Raw genomic sequence first — 20,457 nt, 5'->3', positions numbered from 1 at the left:
CCTCAGCATCATCCTGGATAGCAAGCTATCCATAAAGAAACAGGTCAACACAATCTCGTCTGCCTGCTCCACACCCTTTGCATGCTCAGACAATCTTTCAGGTGACTCCCAGCCAACACCAGAAGAACTGTGACACAGGCCATCATCACTAGCAGACTGGACTACGGAAATGCACTCTACGTAGGAATTTTATTTATTTATTTATTTCTGCATTTGTAGAGCGCCTGGTTACACCAGCTGGTGTGTCCCTGCGCTATTAAGACCACTTCGCATCCTTAGGAATCTGTGTCATTCAGTTTAAGTGCTATTATTACTCTTGTGTGTACAGCCATGTTTTTAGTTTATTCTGGAAGAGTTTCTCTGATGGTTCTCCCTTAAGGGTCAGGGGGAGGGAGTTCCAGCTTTTAGCTACCAGATAGCCGAAGGATCGTGCTCCTATTCGTGCCCTCCTAATCCTTGGTACTTTCACCAAATGGGTCCCTGTGGATCTCAGTTGTCTTCCTGTCTCATAAGGAGTCATCAGGTCAGTGAGGAACAGCGGACATCTGCCATGCAAGATTCGATGTCCAGTGCACAGGGCCTTAAATTTGATTTGTTTCTGAATTGGTAGCCAATGTAGTGAATTTAGTGCATTCTTTCAGGAAGCTCTCCTTGGCAGATTTAACACAAGACGGGCCGCCGCATTCTGGACAGATTGCAGCAGCCCGTCTGGACAGATTGAGGAATCACGGAGCGCCTCATGAAGAAACTTCACACAATACAAAACTCAGTTTCAAGGCTCATCCTTGACCTCCCCAGAAGGACCCTGACTGACCCACGCCTACAGCACAAGTTACTTACCTTCGGTAACGATATATCTGTAAGAAACAGTAGTTAGTATTAGATCCCTTACCTTAGAATATCCCCAGGCGTCAGACTGGATCCGGAAACTTTTGCGTAGCAGTACCCTTTCGCGTCGGTAGGCGTCGTCTGCGGCTCCGCGTCCGTCGTCGGCTCCGGGATGACGTCGCCAGAGTACTTAGACGCCGCCCTCGCGCGCTGAAGTCAATTCTTATACACAGCTTTTCCACGCCAGAAATGCAGAGCCATGATAAAAACCAACACTGGTGCCATGAAACTAGGGCCCTGAAAGGGGATGACCTTAACCCTAGATATCGGTTCGCAGAACGGGGAGGATGGGTGGGCGGTAAGGAATCTAATACTAACTACTGTTTCTAACAGATATATTGTTACTGAAGGTAAATAACTTGTGCATCTTAAAGAAACAGGTTAGTATTAGATTCCTTACCTTAGAATAGATACCCCAGCAATACCAACCCCGGTGGTGGGTCTGCGAACCAATAATGACACCAGAAACTCCTGGAGGACGGAACGGCCAAAGAAGCCATCCCTCCGGACTTGGCTGTCCAGGCAGTAGTGTCTTGTGAACGTGTGCAGCAAGTCCAAAGTAGCTGCCTGACAGATGTCCTGCAAGGGGACGCCCCGGCCCAGGGCAGTAGTAGCCGCCGTGGCCCAAGTGGAATGGGCCCTCAGCCCAACAGGAGGCTCCTTCTTAGCCAAAGAGTAGCATGCCTTGATGCACAACACGACCCACCGAGAGATGGTCCGTTTGTGCACCGCCTGTCCCTTCTTAGCGCCCACGTAACCAACAAAGAGTTGGTCATCCACCCAGAACTGCCGTGTGCGATCCAGATAGTATGAGAGCGCACGTTTTGGGTCCAGACGGTGGAGCCGCTCTTCCTCTTTAGAAGGATGTAGGCGGAAAGAAGGTGGGCAAAGTGATGGACTGCCCGATGTGGAAGGCTGTAATTACCTTGGGCAGGAAAGAGGGTCTTGTCCGCAACACAACCTTGTCCGGATGGACGGAAAGGAAAGGAGGCTTGGAGGAAAGAGCCTGGAGCTCACTCCCTCTCCTGGCAGAGGTGATGGCAACCAGGAAAGCAGTCTTAAGAGTAAGAAGACGGAGAGGACAGTTATGAAGCGGCTCAAAAGGAGCACACATCAGGTAAGTCAGAACCAGGTTTAAGTCCCACTGGGGCATCACGAAAGGAACAGGAGGAAACATATGAGTGATGCCCTTCAAGAACATATTTACAATCGGGAACTTGAACAAAGAAGGCTGATCAGGTAGCCTTAAGAAGGCGGAAATGGCAGAGAGGTAGCCCTTTAGAGTGCCCAGAGCAGAGCCCTGCTGGGCAAGAGAAAGAAGGAAGAGGAGAACCTCCGAAAGGGGGGCAGAGAGTGGATCCACAGCCTTGCCACAAATCCGTTCCACCTGCAGGCATGTACTGACTTTGTGGAGGGACGCCTGGCTGCCAGAATCACATTACAAAATTCGGGAGGCAAGTCAAATGGCCTCAACTGTCGCCTCTCAATCTCCAAGCATGGAGGTGGAGACTGGACAGGTTCGGGTGGAGGACTGTCCCCTGCTGCTGCGACAGAAGGTCCTCCTGAAGAGGCAGACGAATCGGGGGATCGACAGACATGCTGAGTAGCTTGGGATTCCAGTATCTTCGTGCCCAGTCCAGAGCCACAAGGATAACTTGGGCCCGGTCGCGCCTGATCTTCTTCAGCACTCTGGGCAGAAGTGGTATAGGCGGAAAGGCGTACAACAGACTGCAGCTCCACTCGCGACGAAAAGCGTCTCCGAGCGAGTGCAATTCCAACGTGCAGAACTGATGACATTGCACGTTCTCTTCTGTGGCGAATAGATCTAACCAAGGCTATCCCCACTGCTGAAAGAGGCCTTGCGACACGTCCGAGTTCAGACGCCATTCGTGATCCATCATGCACCGACGGCTGAGTTCGTCCGCCCTGGCGTTCAGGGAACCTGCCAGGTGTTGAACCACCAGGGTCATGCCCTGATGTTCCAGCCACTGCCAGAGGCGCAGAGCCTCCTGGCATAGGGTCCACGACCCCACCCTGTCCTGTTTGGTGCAGTACCACATGGCGGTGGTGTTGTCCGTGAACACCTGCACTACACTCCCCCGGACAGAGCGGAGGAATGCCTTCAGTGCAAGCCGGATCGCCCGCAGCTCCAGAAGGTTGATGTGGAGCCGGGACTCCGTCGGAGACCAGAGGCCTCTGATCTCCGCCTCTCCCATGTGGCCCCCCCAGCTCTGGAGGGACGCGTCCGTCACAACTACGTGCTCCGGTTGGGGTAGGGAGAGGGATCTGCCACTGACCCAATCGCGGTCCGTGACCACCACTGCAACTATCTTGCAGTGCCCTCCGAGATCAAGACATGGTCGGACAAGCTGCCCTGATGCTGGGCCCACTGAAACTTCAGGTCCCACTGCAGAGCTCGCATGCGCCACCTGGCGTGATGCACCAGAAGGATGCAGGAGGCCATCAGACCCAGAAGCCGCAGCGTCAACCTGACCGAGACTTGGGATAACGGCTGAAAGATCGGAATCAGAGCCTGAATATCCCGAACCCGCTGTTCGGGAGGATAAACCCGAAACTGCGCCGAGTCTAGAACCGCTCCGATGAAGAGGAGCTTCTGAGAGGGGCACAGGTGTGACTTCGGCACATTGATGGAGAACCCCAGCAGGTGCAGGAGGTCGACCGTAGTCTGGAGGTGGCTGACGACTGTCTGGGTGGGGCGAGCTCGCCTTCAACAACCAGTCGTCGAGGTAGGGGAAGACTGAAACCCCTAACCTGCGCAGATGAGCTGCGACCACCGCCATCACTTTCGTGAACACCCGTGGGGCGCTGGTAAGGCCGAAGGGGAGCACGGTAAACTGGAAGTGCTCATGGCCTACCGTGCACCGCAGGTAACGCCAGTGGGCCGGCAGGACGGGGATACGAAAATAAGCGTCCTGTAAGTCCAAAGCTACCATCCAGTCTCCTGGGTCCAGGGCAGCTAAGACCTAAGCCAGTGTCAGCATTATGAACTTCTCCTTCCGGAGGAAGCCATTGACGTTCCGCAGGTCCAAGATAGGGTGTAGGCCCCATTTGCCCTTCTTGGGAACCAGAAAGTAACAACCAAACCCTATTTCTGGCCCAGGAACGCGCTCGATGGCCCCCTTGTCCAAGAAGGCCGTAACTTCCTCTTGTAGATGTTTCAAGTGATCCCCCGACACGCGGTGGTACTGCGGTGGCATGACTGGAGGGGTCGCCTCAAAGGGGAGGGAGTAGCCCCTTCAGACGATTTGCAGCACCCACCTGTCCGATGTGACAGTGCGCCAGTGGAGGTGGTGATGGCGAACCCTGTCCCCCACTGGCGTCACATGGGCCTGAAAGCACGGACTAGGAGGGTTTTGAGGCGGATGCTGCAGTGGCAGGTGTGGACTGGCCTTGCCGTTGTCCCCGACCGCCGCCACGGCGGTTTCCACGTCCGCCAACGCGCTGGATGGTAGTCTGCGGCCCGTGACTGGCAGGACGTGTGGGGGCGCCCCTTCCTTGGCCACGAAAGGAGCAAAAGGCAGCCGTTTGATGGCGCGGGGCCGAGAGGCCCACGGACTTGGCCGTAGCCCTGGAGTCTTTAAAGCGCTCAAGCGCATGGTCTGCCTTGTCGCCAAAGAAGTGACGGCCATCAAACGGCATGTCCATAAGGGTATTTTGGACATCAGCCGAAAAGTTGGCGGACTTCAACCAGGCGTGGCGACGAATCGCCACCGTCGTTGCCATCGCTCTGCCCAGTAAGGCCGTGGTATCCAGCCCACACCGGATGGAATACCGTGCCACATCTCGACCCTCCACAAGGGCTTGGGCGAGTTTAGTCCGGACCCCCTCCGGACATTGTGGCAGCACATCCGCGACCGTATCCCACAGAGAGTGGGTGTAGCGGCCCAAGAGGCACGCGGTGTTGACTGACCGCAACCCCAAACTCAGGGAGGAGAATACCTTCTTCCCGTATTGCTCATACCTCTTGGATTCTCGATTGGGGGAGCCGTCTGGAATGCGGTCTGGGAGTTAGAGGCCTGGATGACCAGGCTCTCGAGGTGGGGTGGGTGGACAGGAAGCAAGGGCCGCCCAGAGCCAGGCGGTGGCGCCTGGCCACGTTCCTATCTACAGGCGGACATGTAGCGGGCTTGGACCAAGTGCTCAGAAGAACGTCTGACAAGGTCTTATTAAACGGCAGCAGAGGCTCAGACGAGCTTGCCTGCGGTTTAAGGACCTCAGTGAGGAGGTTAGCCCTCATGGCCGTGACGGGGAGCTCAAGGCCCAAGGCCTTGGAAGCCCGCGTCAGCACCAGGCTATAGGCAGCTCCCTCCTCCGTAGCCACGGTAGGAGGGGAGACAAAACCAGTGTTGGGCGAAGTGTCAAGAACACTGGCATCCCCTAGCTCACCTGTCCAGTCCTGAGAAGACTGACACTCACGTGCCAGAGGGTCCTCGGACCCCTCCCAATCCTCCTCGCCACCCATCTCCTGGTACTCAGGGTTAAAGGATGGGGCCTGGTCGTAGAAGTAAAAATCTCCTAGTGGCGTCGAATACGGCGCAAAGCGGCGCCGCACCGACGCCGGACCCGAATCGAGGCTAGGACCAGGGCCGACGTCGTCCTGGGACGGCGCTTGAGGCGACACCCTGGGGGTCGGCACCGACGAGGTCGTGAGGTCAAACGGCGATGACCCGGATCCGGCGGGGCCCCGCCGCGCCGGGACCGAAGTCGTGGACGGCGCCGCGGCCGAAGCACCTGACGGCGCCGGGGTCGAAGCACCCGGCCCACGTGAGGACCCAGTCGGGGCAGCTTGGCCCGAAGGCGCCGTGGAACCCGATGGAGGAGTGAGTGACCTCATGGCCGTGAGGAACGCCTCGATCTCCTCCAGCGTCGCGTTCTGCCCAGGAACCGGCGGGTATGGAGCAGGCCACGACGCCTGCGGCTCCGACGGAGCCGCGGGGGCGGTGTCGCCCGAACCCCCGGCCGTGTCGCGCGAGCATCGGGGGGAGTCGGAAGAGCGATGACGCCTCTTTGACTTCTTGTGCCTCTTACCTGAGGACTTCGAGCCCGAAGACTAGTGACGACTCCCGGAGCTATGATGACTCCGACCCCGCGACCGGTCCCTCGACCTCCTCGCGGACCGGGACCTTGAGCGGCGCAGAGCCGACTGCCGGAGCTCGAGTCGCTTGCAGGACCGCTCCCGTCTAGCTTTGGATGTCAGGGCCCGGCAGTCGGAGCAGGACTTGTCGTCGTGGGCGGGCCCAGACAGTGAAGGCACCGGCGATGGGGGTCGGTAACCGACATCAGTCGGTTGAAGTCGACGCAGGGTTTGAACCCGGGAATCCCTACCGGCTCCGTCTGAGTCGATGGACTTAAAAAAATTATCAAAAGGGATCGAAAAAGTTAGTCAAAATTGACTATGGGTACCACTTTTTCCGGATCTCCGCTTGCTGGCGCGGAAAAAAGAAGAACTGACGTCAGCGCGTGAGGGCGGCGTCTAAGTACTCCGGCGACGTCATCCCGGCACTAACGATGCCGACGACGGACGCGGAGCCGCAGACGATGCCTACCGACACGCAAGGGTACTGATACGCAAAAGTTTCCGGATCCAGTCTGACGCCTGGGGATATTCTAAGGTAAGGAATCTAATACTAACCTGTTTCTTTCAGATAGGCCCTGCACAACAAAGGTCCTGCATACATCAACAAACACCTGCCTTTCCACCAACCGACCAGACACCTTCCGATCAGCCTCGTTCTCCCTCGCAAACACCCCTCAGACACGCCGGGCCAACAGCTGAAGATGCTTATTCTCGCACCTTGAAGCCAAGGCCTGCAACAACCTCTGCCTGAACTTCAGGACCACCTAATCTCATCAGCTATTCAGGAAGACCGGGTTGTTCAAATGATCAGATAGTAATTCTCCAGTGCCTCAAGAACCTCAAGGGTGAATTGCCGCGATTTACAAATGACTGATTTATTGATTGACTGTTTGCAGTATGTTACGTTCTAAGATCTTGCACAACACACACAGATAAATTAGATTCTTTTAACACCTGACTGAGGTACTAGAGATTTAGAACAAGCAAGCATTTATGTATGCTTTTTATAGGCAACATTTTTTGTGTATATGTGGACAGGAGTGGGCAGATTGTGACAGCGCAGAGTTTCCCAGGTGAGCAATGCACAATACTACTCTGCAAGGGCAGCCTACTCTGAGAATGTGGTGTGTCTTGTCTTTAAGCACAGGTACTTAAAACAATTGATCTATGGCTAAAGTAAACTACTTTAAGTATCACTCATCATTAGACTAAAAGCATTGAAACATTCCCAGGCATGGTTGTAGAGGACAATACTTGATAAGCATTTGTGTCAAAATAGATAGTTTAGTCTCAGCACATTTTCCTCCAAGAGACATAATTATCTTATAATTGCTGATAGGTACCTTCATTCCAAAATTCTGTAGCTGTCTTGCCGCTGCTAATCCTGAAGGGCCAGCCCCGATAACAATGACGGATTTCTTAAAGTGGAAAAGAAATATTTGATTTGTTACTCTAAGAATGCTACAATTAACTGATGGCCAATACAAACATAACCTACAGAAAAGGTTTTAAGGTTAAAAGCTTCCTGGACTACAATAATTCAGAAAGAAGGACACAGTATGATTCTTAACAGTTAGACACTGATCTACCTATTGTACTGCGGTCATATTTTCCACTGGTTTAATAAAGTGTCCAGTTCCCTTAGAAGAATATTGGTTCTCCTCTTTGCTTGTCAACACACTTCTCTCTGGCTTTCACCTATGTTTCCAAACACACTAATTGTCAAACACTCTCGCTCTCACTCTTACTCTGTACACCAGTGTTTCCCAAACTGTGGTCCGCGGATCCCCAGGGGTCCGTGACACATTCCCAGGGGGTCCGCAGGCAACAGTTTTAAAAGCACAGAAAAGTTTCTTGTATAATTAGCAGCTTTCCAGCAACAATAAAAGTGTCAAGATAAAGCCAGTGATTAATGTACCTGCTGGAGCGTGAGGAGAGTTTTGTTTAGTGGCAGCTTTGACTTAACTAATGTAGCACAGAGGGTTAATGTGCCTACTGCAAAGAACGTGTAACATGCATTCTAAAAAGCAGCATTTTATGTGCATAGGTTTGTGGTTACTGCTTTTGTCACAGAGATTCTTTCGTTACTGTGCACTTCATAAGTGACAATCGTAATGTAGCAGAGGGGCCTATAAACTGTCATCAAAGAGCTGCTTGCAAGCTTCATGGTACCAGTTAGTAACTTTTGTTTTTCCCCAGTTATTCATTATCCTGATGCTGCTAAAAAGGTTTATTTGGGTGAAAATACATTTTTAATGTTAAAGTCTGTGCTAGCCACTGCGTTATGTTCTGAATCCTGAGTTTATGCTTTTCCAGACCAAGCACTCTTTAAACATTTTATATACACACTGATTGACATGTATGATTCAATGTCTCTATATGTGTGTGATGTGGAGTGCTCTGACATCCCACAATGGTATGAGAGGTGCTATAAAACAAATGAAATACATGTGATAGATGAGCTATTACTTCAATATAAAATACTAAGGGCCAGATGTACAATCTGTTTTTATATGCGCGAACGGGTTCGCGAACCCGCTTTCATACACAAAAACGTATTGGGTCATGTACATTGCCTATTTCGCGAAGTCGCAATTTGTTTGCGACTCGCAAAATAGGTTTTGCAACTTGCTATTTGGAAGGGGCATTCCCATCCAAATAGCGTGTCTTAAAACCATGTACAAATGTTTTTCGGTCGCAAAACACTCGCAATTACCACCTACTTCAAGTAGATGGTAATGCATTCGCAAATGGGAAGGGGTCCCCTGGGGACCCCTTCCCCTTTGCAAATGCATGCAAAAAATTTTTTACGGGCAGGCAGTGGTCCCAGGGACCTCCGCCTGCCCTTAGAAAATGAAACGAAAACATTTCATTTTTTTTTTTTTTTTAAATGCACGGTAAATGGGCTGCATTTTCTTTTTAAACTGCTTTATTTAAAAGCAGTCCCAGACATGGCGGCCTGCAGAGCCCAGCAGGCCACCATACCTAGGAGGGCTGGCATTCCCAATAGGCTCGCAAATTGCGAGAGGCTCAATAATATGAATGAACCTCGCAATTTGCGACCCCATTGGTAATCCGAACCAGTGTTAAACACACTGTTGTACATTTCATTTTAGCGACTCGCAATGTGCCACTCGCAATGTATCGCCAATTGCGAGGCGCTAAATGAAATGGTCGTACATCTGGCCCCAAAATCCTTAGGGGCAGATTTACAAGCCTCTTGCGCCTCTTTTAAGCCGCTGTTGCGTCACTTTCGTGATGCAGCGGCGGTGCAAAAGACGCGCCATGGTGCAGGGTATTTACAACATGACGCATCTGGGAGATGTGCCACGTTGTAAAGCCCTGCGCCAGAAGGAGGCGTTCCGGCGCAGGAACGCCTCCTAAAAGAGGCTGAGTGAAATCTACAAGATTTCACTCAGTCACTTTGGGGCCCATGGTGCGTCAAAACCCTGCGCCTGCTTGAAGCAGGCGTAAGGATTGACGCAGCATTAACAAGATAGGGCCCCCCAGAGCATTGCTGGTGCTGTGTCGCGCTTGCAGCGCAACTCCACTAATGCGTCACCTTTACGGCACAGATGCGTCATGCATCTGTGCTTTTTTGCCCCATGAGACGCAGCATTGTAAATGCGGCGCATCAATGGTGGCGGAGGCATGGTGCACAATAAGTGGCGCATCCCTGCTGAAATGCATGGATGCGTCACTTATTGTAAATCTGCACCTAAGTACTTTGAGTATTTGTTTTGTGTGCACACGTGTGTATCTTTTTCAAATTACTGTCTTAATATTTGAAATTTAACTCATACAAATTGCTTGGGGGTCCCCGGGCTCCAGTGGTGACTCAATGGGGGTCCTCAGGAGTCAAAAGTTTGGGAACCACTGCTGTACACCATTTACATACCCCTGCAATCAAGCAATGCTCTTACCTATCCATAGATGTGCAAACCTATAATTACAATCACAGAGGTCCTTAAGAAGGCTGTGTGCAAACGAGGGATAATCCAGGTTCCCTCACAAACCATTTTAAATTAATTTTCCTCCCACCTCCGTATACGATTATTCTCAATTTACCTAGCAGACGTGTCGAAAAACAAGGGAATGGTATGTCTCATTAATGACAACAATGATCACTTACATTGTGATAATCCTTTGGGAGCAGGTGTTGACTGGGGCTGACGGACAATATTCCTGTGTTTACCAATCCTTTCCTTGTCATGAAATGAAGGATCTTTTCTAACTCCTGAACACAGCGTATGCGCACAAGACCACGGACATTTATGTGTGGGGCACATTTAAGGCGAGTAAGAGGCTCCTAAACAATTAAAAGAAAACAAATAAACAAGTCTTTATTCCAACTTGCAAGCATTTTAATTATTTTCAGTTCTTACCTGCAAATTTATCAGTAACTTAACAAATGTCTTTAAAAGGAAAGCATGCATAAACAACATTACAACTGTATATCAAACTGATATGTGGCATGTTAATGCAAATGACACATCATATTGAAACACGGAGACTATCAATAAAATACCATAAAGATAGGTTTGAAAACAGAGCGCACAAATGGAGCTTCTGCTTTAACAATAGTTCTAGCAATTCAGAAGAGTAGAAATTCTTCCCTCCACCAAGGAATTATTTTAGACAACCTTTCCTTTTCTTAAAGGCGGAGCTCTATTCCACAAAGTTCCAGACCATTGTTGGTGCAAACACCCGACTTTGTTCTAAAAGAGCTATTTTAATTCATTTTTACGGAACATTAATACAACTTAAACTTCCAAAATGGGAAGTTACGTATGGTGTATACAATTAACTGCATGTAAGGAGTAGAACAATACATAAGCACTTAGAAGTTAATTGAGTGGAATTGAAATATTTAATTTCTCGCTGTCTACGTGACTTTTAATTCCAACGGTGTTTCGCAGATTGAATATAGAACGCGATCTGGGGCTTTCATCTGGTAAGAGTGTTTTCTGTTCACTACGGGCATACTATGTCTTGCCACTCAGCGTAACACGGACCCGATTAAATCAGAGTTTCTATTTCCCCTTCAGGGTGTTTTGGGAGCAGATACGGATTTGGCTATGAATTGCTTGACTTTGTTCTTAGGTCTCACGCCTAGCATTGCAGTGTGCAGCACCTCTTGTACGGGGTTCTGAAAGCTGCTCACGCGCTTATGCGTGTGATCAGGCTTTCGCCGGCTGCCATTGGATTTTGTGTGGTTTTTGTTACAAAAATAAGGCACGCACTTGGGCAAAGGCGAGCCATGTCGCGCCTTTGCTCCGCCCATTCCCACCTGGTGTCTAGCACGCGAATCAGTGGGGCACAGACGACAGGCTCCCTCGTCCCCGCTCCTCTGTGGTGCGTGCGCACCACTGGTTTAGATTACTGCGTCCGCTCCTCTGTGGTGCGCACGCACCACTGGTTGTCATCTGGTTGTCTGTATTTATTTGCTTTGCCCCTGCTCGTGTACCAGCACAGCGGCTGTTGTTCTGGGTTACAAACGATTGTTGACTTCGTCTCATGGCTGTGCTTTTGCATGTTTGTAACGTGAAAAGATATTTCCTTCCTCTTGTCCATTTTCCAGTGACTCTTTGCTTTGCCTGCCTTTTTAGGTTTCGACCTGGCGAGAGCACTGCAAAACAGTGCTCTGCCCAGGGCGAAATCTTATGTCTTACACTGTGTGCTTTAGTTCAGCCTCTCTCTTCCATTGGCTAGCTCCATAAATGGAGGCTAGCCATTGGAAGAGAGAACTGTCCGTCATTTCCCGAGGCGATTGGTGGGCGTTCCCGCCGATTCTTTCCCTCTCCACAACGTCATGAAGACGTGGCCACTGTGGGCGTGTACTTTTTTTTTTTATCACCGATGTTTGTGTTCATTGTCCGTCTTGTCCCTGTCCCGCTGGCTGTTTCCTGATCCCCCTCCCGCTGTCCGTGCGCCTGCCCGCCCCCTCCCGCTGTCTGTGTGCCTGCCCGCCCCCCTCCCGCTGTCCGTGTGCCTGCCCGCCCCCCTCCCGCTGTCCGTGTGCCTGCCCGCCCCGCTCCCGCTGTCCGTGTGCCTGCCTACCCGCCTCCCGCTGTCCGTGAGCCTGCGTGACATTATTCCCTGTCGCCTGCATGACTGAAGGACAATGACTGTTTCTATAGGAAGATGAGAGAATAGCGGAAAACGAACTCTTTAAGAATGAAAGAGAAATGAGAATCTAAAATCACTAATGCTGTCTTGCATAAAATGTTTCCCTTAAAATAAAAACATGCGTAACCAAGGAAAAAGTGAAATGGTGAGCTCAAATTTTCTTTTAATTTTCCAGAGGAGAAATTGCACAATTTTAACAATTTCTCTTCCAAGACCTGCAGCCATGTGGGCCGTCAAACCAGTGTGTTGCTTCACATTTGAGCCCCTACTGTAACTGCGACAAAAACGCATAGCCTGGCCCCTGGCTCGTCCCGCGAGGAAGTCCAGCACATCCTCTGCGTGCACGTCTCCAGGCCTGCAAGCACCGTGAACGCGCCTTGGGTCAGCATCAACCCCAGCTTACATTTAGCCATTTGACAGAGAACGTTTTGTGTTTGATATTTTTAATGACCCATATTGCAAATATGTCAAGTAAACGTTTACGTAAGTTTTCTACAATTCTGATTCTTCTGTTTATATGATGTTTTCACGTAGTTTTGCTGGATAACGCTGTCCGTGTGCCTGCCCGCCCCGCTCCCGCTGTCCATGTGCCTGCCTGCCCCCGTCCCGCTGTCCGTGAGCCTGCCCGCCCCCTCCCGCTGTCCGTGTGTGCCTGCCCGCCCCCCTCCCGCTGTCCGTGAGCCTGCCCACCCCCCTCCCGCTGTCCGTGAGCCTGCCCGCCCCCCTCCCGCTGTCCGTGAGCCTGCCCGCCCTCCTCCCGCTGTCCGTGAGCCTGCCGGCGGGAATGGCCTTGCCTTCTCGTGGCAGGGTCACGCGCGTTCAGAGCTGGCAGTGAAATGAGATCCCACATCCCCTGGTACAAGCCTCCTAACTATTCAATACTTTAGACAGACTTTTAAAAATATTTTTCTAAGGAAAAGCTGTGAGCACTACATATACGATGTTACATATTTTACTGTACATTTTCACTCTGCCTGTATTCTCGGCCCCTGATAGAAAGAAGTTTCTCCATCATTGTTCATTTATTTATTTAATTAGTGCATTTTTATATAGCGCGGACCCAAAGGTGTCAGAGCGCTTCACAATAGAACCAAGTACATTACCTGAGGAGAATTGTACATATTTACACGTTACAGATACAAACGAGAAAGAAGAAAAAGTAAAATAAAGAAAATCGATGGCAGTCACACAAAAAACACATTTGGATGAAGGTTGTAGATTGTAGAGGTAAACGTGCATCAAAACCTCCCTGCCCGCTTGTTGGAGATACTCGGGTGAGGATGTGGTTAATTCCATGTCACACTCCGAAACATCCACTTTTCATTAGCTTATATTAGATTCGCACATTGCCTCAATTCTTTGGTTGATACATTTCTACCTGCACCCATTCTAGGACACTGGTGCATACTAATGATGGTTTTGTATTGCGGTGTCCATAAAAAGGCCCTAAGCTTTTTCTATGGACACTTGAGTATCTATTCAGATTATTCATGGTTGGGTGTGAGTTTATTGTGTAGCAAAGTGTGCAATGTTGGTTGCCGCACTGGGGATTCTTAGGTGCCCTCCAGTGTCTCGAACTTGGCTTGTATCATCTCTCGTGCATGAAAGTGATGCACGAAAAGATTTGGAGAAGGTTGCAACCTGAGGGGAAAAATAACTCCCCCGATGCATATTATGAATGAAGAAGTTTGAAAGAGCTAAGGGTATTTTTGATCAGTGATTTCTCCTGTGGGGGTAGATTCAGATCGAAGGAAGAACAGACTTGAGCTATAGTGACACTCACATAGCGCAACACACAAACACTTTGGAACAGCTCTGTGCACTAGTTGCTCTAGCTACATAGTCATCGTGGTTTGCCTCTAAAGTAAATTGAAAAGAAGATGGAAGTAAATAGTTATTCATTTCATAAGGGAGTAATTACACATAATTTGAAGAGAAAACCTAAAGTAGCTACCACATTGGAACAACTGATAAAAAACCGATTTTTTATGTGTTTTTTTGGAGTGCTTTCTAGCTGGTCACAAAAAGCATATGCTTGAGTTGAAGTCTTTTGATGTGGGATTTAAATAATATAATGCTTTATTCATTTGATCTGATCACAATATGCATTGGAGAGTAAATAGTCCATAAATTGGCACACACAGCAAATGTTGCTTCAGAGATGGATTTAGATAAATAAATGTATGTGGTCTCTGAAAACTAGAAACTTGATTCAATGAAAGAAAGCTGAATTTCATGTTATTGATTTTATCCGCCACACAAAACATTCTGCATTTTGCAGGAAGAAGAGTTAATATTTATATTTTTGGGCTGTTTTTTCCATCAGTGGCTGCATAGTCAGCGCCATGATACTCCGAGGGTTGGCAGTGCCCTTTATAAATTTCAATAATAATATTGAGCAGGACCTCATTTGACTTCAAGCTTTTTCTGGTGAACGTATGCGATAAAAGCTTTTTCTGGTGAACGTATGCTACTTATCAACATCACCCATTTTCCCATTTCTCTCCTTACAGCTGAACACTATCTACTCTGTTTAGGCCCTTTAAGGTCTTCTGAAACTTATGTTTACTTGTAAATTGAGGCATGAATATTCATCTGTTGTGTGCTTTAAGCTTATAATTCTTATTGATGTCACTGCAAACACGCAATAAATAATGGGGTTCGGGACGTTTTATGGAGCTCATAAAGTGTGATCCTGCAGCCTCTGTTTACAAAAGAGATCACATTGAGAGCACTATGAAAGTGGAGGTCCAGCACATATAAAAAAAGTAATATTCATTGATATTTTCAGTTAAAGCTTCAATGCAGGATTGCCTGAACTATATCTGCTATTACACCATTAATCTCCAATTTTCGGATGGCTAACTCTTCCTCCAGGTTCCTCTCCTCATGAAACTTATGTCAGACGGAATCCAGAAAAGTTGAAATAGTTCTCCTGCACTTGTATGTGATGCCATGGCCCCAACTCGGCCCCAGTGCCTTCACATATGTGACTTGAGGAGGACACATATATGACGTTACCCCAGAGCTCTCATGCCATTTCCTTTTTTTCATGCTGTTTGACATGGCTCCGCTGTTGATCCTTGTTGAAATTAGTTCACAAAACGTGCTTTGCACTGCTTTCAGGGCAGTGTCCCTAATAAGGAGGTCAGGCAGTAAAATATGTTGGTCTGTCCTCTCTTGAACGTCCTCTCTGGGCCTTCTACTGCTCTTGGGGTTTTGATTGTGCATACATCTTCAGGTCTGCTTCCAACCATGGCCCGGAGAGATGTTCTTTCGCTTCTAGAGACTGCAATAACAGATTCTGCAGTTCATCTTGTCCTGATATGAGAGAGGTTCAATCATAGGACAGGTTCGTTGGTGAATGGGTAAATTCCCCTTCATCTGACCTAAAAGTCCTCAGAAATGTCTGCTGCTTGGTTCCCTCTTCGGCTCTCTGCCCTGTGGTACTGGATCAGCTGCAAACTTTTCTGGCCCCATGGGCTGACATAATCTGCCCCGCCCCAGCTCCTTAAAACCCGAGAATGCATTCTGGACCTTTGACAATGCCTACGTCGGAGGCCTTTACTCCAGGGTTGGTGAACTCTGGTGAGACTACCAACACTGTCCTGACTTCAACAGCCTCTGGTTTGCCACTGAAGGCCTTGCTTTTTGTTTCAACGCTTATGCCCTGTCATCTACAATGTCCATTCCATTTATGTCTTACACTGTGTGCTTTAGTTCAGCCTCTCTCTTCCATTGGCTAGCTTAATAAATGGAGGCTAGCCATTGGAAGAGAGAACTGCCTGTCATTTCCCGAGGCGGTTGGTGGGCGTTCCCGCCGATTATTTCCCTCTCCACAACGTCATGAAGACGTGGCCACTGTGGGCGTGTACTTTTTTTTTTACCACCGATGTTTGTGTTCATTGTCCGTCTTGTCCCTGTCCCGCTGGCTCTTTCCTGATCACCCTCCCGCTGTCCGTGTGCCTGCCCGCCCCCCTCCCGCTGTCCGTGTGCCTGCCCGCCCCCCTCCCGCTGTCCGTGTGCCTGCTCGCCCCCCCTCCTGCTGTCCGTGTGCCTGCCCGCCCCCTCCCGCTGTCCGTGTGCCTGGCCACCCCCCTCCCGCTGTCCTTGTGCCTGCCTGCCCCCCTCCCGCTGTCCGTGAGCCTGCCTGCCCCCCTCCCGCTGTCCGTGAGCCTGCCCGCCCCACCTCCCGCTGTCCGTGAGCCTGCCCGCCCCCCCACCCGCTGTCCGTGAGCCTGCCCGCCCCCTCCCGCTATCCGTGTGCATGCCTGCCCCCCTCCCGCTGTCCGTGTGCCTGCCTGAAATTAGATGTATTTCAATTAGGAAACACCATCACCCATGAGATAGATACCCACCACCACAGCCCTCTCTCTGCAAGGCCGGTCTCCTTGTTAAGCCAGTAACAGGGGTTATTGGGAATATAAGGAAAGCGGGAATACCGCACCTCTACTGTTTCCCATTAGGACACTTCCTCCTTTAAAAGTAAGTGAAGGTCACGGGCAGGAAAGCGGTGGAAAACGCAAAATGATTACAGCATTCATGTGATAACATTTGGCACGATCCACTCAGAGTCTCTTTCGAAGTGCAGTGGTACTCCCACATCTGGAAATGACACTGGTATCCACAGTAACAATAATTCTAGGTGCAGGAATACTGCATCCGTGTTTCTGCCACTCTCATGATGAGGGCCAAAGTCTGGACACTGCATGTGTCTGTGTCAGTTACTGCACAAGGTGATCCTTTAATGGCATTGTGTCTCTTAATGCATGTATTTGTGTCAACGACTTTGTGTGCGCTCTTTAGCTGGTCATTTTTTAATTCAAAAGCTTTCTTTACAGTGTGCAGCTGCCTGCAAATGTGTACTCATTACAGAGCGTTGGTGCACAGTCCTCAACTTATTTTCTGCTCTGTGTGTGTTGGGGCTCTGTGTGTGTTGGGGCTCTGTTTGTGTGGCTAGCTTTTTTTGTAGGTGGCTCTATGTGTGGGTGGCTCTGTGTGTGTGGCTCTCTGTGTGTGTGCGTGTGGATGCAAATGCAATAGGTCTCGCATTTGCGAGAGATTAAGCTATTGGCATTGTAAATGACAATGCCATTTATTTATAGGTTTTCAAAACCAACATATAAATAAAAAAAATTGTCATTTACAATGCTAATAGCTCTAACTTTTACAAAGGCGAAACCGTTGCATTGTAAATGCTTGTTGATGTGTGCATAGGGCTCTCCACCTCTTTTCTGCGTTCCCCGCCTCTATCCACCCTCTTGGCATTTCCCTGCCCACCACTTTCTTTAATGCTGAGGGTTGAACTTTCTCCCTCGTAGGCTGGTGTTCAACGAGGATGCCTGTGTGCGCATTCCGTGCTTTATGAATTGATTTGAGTTGTGCCTTAACAGGCACTCGTGTTGTGTGGCTCGGTACAGGCACCTTCCTGTTGAGGACTCCTTCAGTAGAAGCCAGCAGCAGCGCTTAGCTGTATGCCCATATCAGGGGCGGCTGGTGACATTTGACAGTGGTGAGGCGTTAACTAATTTGCATATGCGTGTGCGAAGTGCCCAGCCAGTAACTGTGTGGTGTCATTCCTCTAGGAGTATTGTATAGGAATATATCCTATACAACAAATGGTTAGGTAAACGAATGTAAATGAACTATGGAGAATGTGAGGGAGTCGCAGATTCTTTGCTTGCGCATCAATATAAAAAAAAACAGTTCAAAGAATGCCCCAAACACAAAACATTAGAACAAATAGACTAGATTACAGTGGTGAAATTATGCACTGACATTTGGAGCAAACAACTGATACAAAATGTTTTTTTTGCACTGGTCCCCGCTGTGCCGTTTTCTTTTATTTACTTTAAGCCATATTGCACAGCACGAGTGCTGTTTTACATGTCTAAAAACATTGCATTGCATAGGCAAAACGTCTTGGCTTTGCCTGTGCTTGTTTCCTATTTCCAGCTCTGGTTAAAGGAGAGACCTAGAAATAGTCAAATGCATTTTGTTGTTGGCCAAACAGCAAGATAAGTGTCATATGACTTATCGCCACCTGCTCGTGCCCCATGCAAATAAGGGGAGCTTGAGCTGCTTCTGCTGCACCTGTGAAGTGCCTTAATGAAGGTCTGAAAACGTTTTAATATAGAAACACCAGCATGTTTCCATCCATCCGTTTCCCACACATGCTTTTTTAATTCCCCACAATCTCTCTTCATTTCCCGCTTTTATTTTCGCATTATTTCCTTCCTTTTTTCCCTTCACTGCCATTGTTCCCTCCCTCTTTTCATTCCTTTTCCCTCTTATCTATGTCTTTTCTCTTCTTTTACACGTTTCTTTTAACACTCGATATTTCCTTGATTCTTTTTTCGTTTATATGGCTATCAGTGCAAGTAGTCATAGCTGACCGCAAGATACCTGACCCCTTTCTGTTCTTTACAGGGACCGTGGCTGCAGTATTAACCAGCCATTGGCTGGGGGGGCACCATGACTGCTCGCCCAGTCGCCCTGTGCAACCCCGGGGACTGCGGCCCGCCCCCTGGTCCTCTCTCTAAGGGGAACTGCACAGGGGAAACAATCTGCGCATGCGTGGGCTTGTTTCTGCCCAAAAATCCACTTGGCAGCTGCAGCAGGCCCAGCCTCCGCCCCCCCCCCCCTCCCGCCCCCTGCGCACTCCGGAAAAGTCTGGTGTCTCCCGGATTCCCGGCCGGCGGGTAGCGTGATTATTTTAATATTTTTATTTGTATTTTAGTGACGACGCGGTGGGTCCATGGGGCTTTGTGGGGCTACGCCCCTACGCCCCAATGGACGCACCGCGCCTGGCCCATATGCTTTTAGGTAAGAGGCGCTACTGTGTTTTTTATTTATTTATTCAGTTTTCACCTGTTATCCCGCTGACGGCATTGCTGCTGGGTGCGCGCGATGTCATATGAGGTTGCGTGCTAACTGCAGTTAACAACCAGTGCTTTTAGTGGGTGAGTGAGTTTGTGAAGCTGTTAGCTTGAAGCCAAGCAGGGAGCATGTCGGCTTTTGTTTTAGGTTCTCCTCCCTTCTCAGTGAGAACTGAGATTGGCCGAGGCGGCGGGCCCTGTGAGGTTGTGGATCACGAATGTCCCTCCCCTAGTGGGAGACTGGGCATGTTAGAAGTTCAGACTACTTCCCCCGCCCCGGCGCCCCTGCCCCATTTTTAGGAATGCGGACTAGTTCTTGAGTCCAAGCTATCCCTCTGTGAGAGGGGTGAGTGTCAGGGAGTGCGTTCAGTAGGAGTAGCAGGTGAGCAGTGTTGCAGTTGCTCACATCTCTATCATTTGGTACACCCAACGGTTGCCTACAGTGTAAAGCAGCCCTTAAGAAGTGCTGGTTGCCCTCATGGGCAGTAACATGAAACCCCTGAAACCAGGGGTCAAGAGCCTAGCTTTTAAGTAACCTGTATTCACAAAACTCACTGGAGTTGGAATAGTTATGTTTTTAGTAGAAAGAAAGTAATTTTTCTTTATTGTGTCCCCTCACTCACCAGGGTTTCCCCACGGTGACATGCTTCATCATTGGGGCCATCCCAGCCCTCTACGGACTGAGGCGTGCTGCGACTTGCGAACTACGTAGGAGCACTTAAGTGATGGACTATGTGTAGTGCAAACAGTGTTGTGAAGTGGAGTGGATTTATTTGAAGTGAGTTAAAACTACCTACCTAGTGGGCTACAAATGATGTATTCTTGCTCCTAGGGGGTACATTAAAAAAGGGGTAGAATGCTAGGGGTCCCAGTAGCAATGAGTTAGGTGTGCCTAGCAATTCCTGTCAACATGTTTCGAACATCCCCCAGGCTCTTCTTCAGGACTACACAGGGACCAGCCCTGAGTTCGCCACTCCTAATTGTGCTCAAGTGAGGTTTTAAAAATTGATTAAATGCTGCAATAATATGGCATGCATTAGTACATACGCAAAATAATGGTCACGTAGTATCTGTAGGAAAGAAAAAGAAAAAACACACTATATGGTTAAGGGGGTACATGGCCCCTAAGAGTACTCACATATTTTAATACACACACAAGACACAGTGTGAAGATGTGTGCGCCTTTGTCCATGCTTGAAAACAAAGAGAAAGAGCCAAATGGCGTGTAATTAAAACAGGTGTCGTCGAACACCGGGATAAGCACTCAGTGAGTGTACACACACACACCACACATATAAAACGACAGACCATTACATACATGAATGGGGACCTAACTTTGCCCCATGGACGTGGAGAGTTGATGGTATCCCTCCAATCTGGTATTTGGGAGAGAAATGAGGGAAAATGTTGACATGTTAGTGGCCGGTAAAGTTACAAATGGAGGATAAATTATTGCCGAGTTTG

General features: G+C 49.3%; 1 protein-coding gene across 4 annotated transcripts in view; it reads right to left on the bottom strand.

Annotated features, from left to right (window-relative positions):
• The window catches only part of KDM1B (lysine demethylase 1B), a 631,262-nt gene that overhangs the window by 274,966 nt on the left and 335,839 nt on the right, over positions 1-20,457 (bottom strand). For all 4 annotated transcript variants that reach the window (XM_078687981.1, XM_078687979.1, XM_078687980.1 and 1 more), the window contains 2 exons: positions 10,119-10,295; positions 7,330-7,404 (listed from right to left, as the gene is read on the bottom strand). In XM_078687981.1, the coding sequence (XP_078544107.1) occupies positions 7,330-7,404; positions 10,119-10,295 (252 nt within the window). The remainder of the gene's footprint in view (positions 1-7,329; positions 7,405-10,118; positions 10,296-20,457) is intronic.

Source organism: Lissotriton helveticus, chromosome 4_1 (genome assembly GCF_964261635.1).
Source record: "Lissotriton helveticus chromosome 4_1, aLisHel1.1, whole genome shotgun sequence".
NCBI classification, from domain to species: domain Eukaryota; kingdom Metazoa; phylum Chordata; class Amphibia; order Caudata; family Salamandridae; genus Lissotriton; species Lissotriton helveticus.
This window is presented reverse-complemented; position numbering and strand designations above follow the sequence as displayed.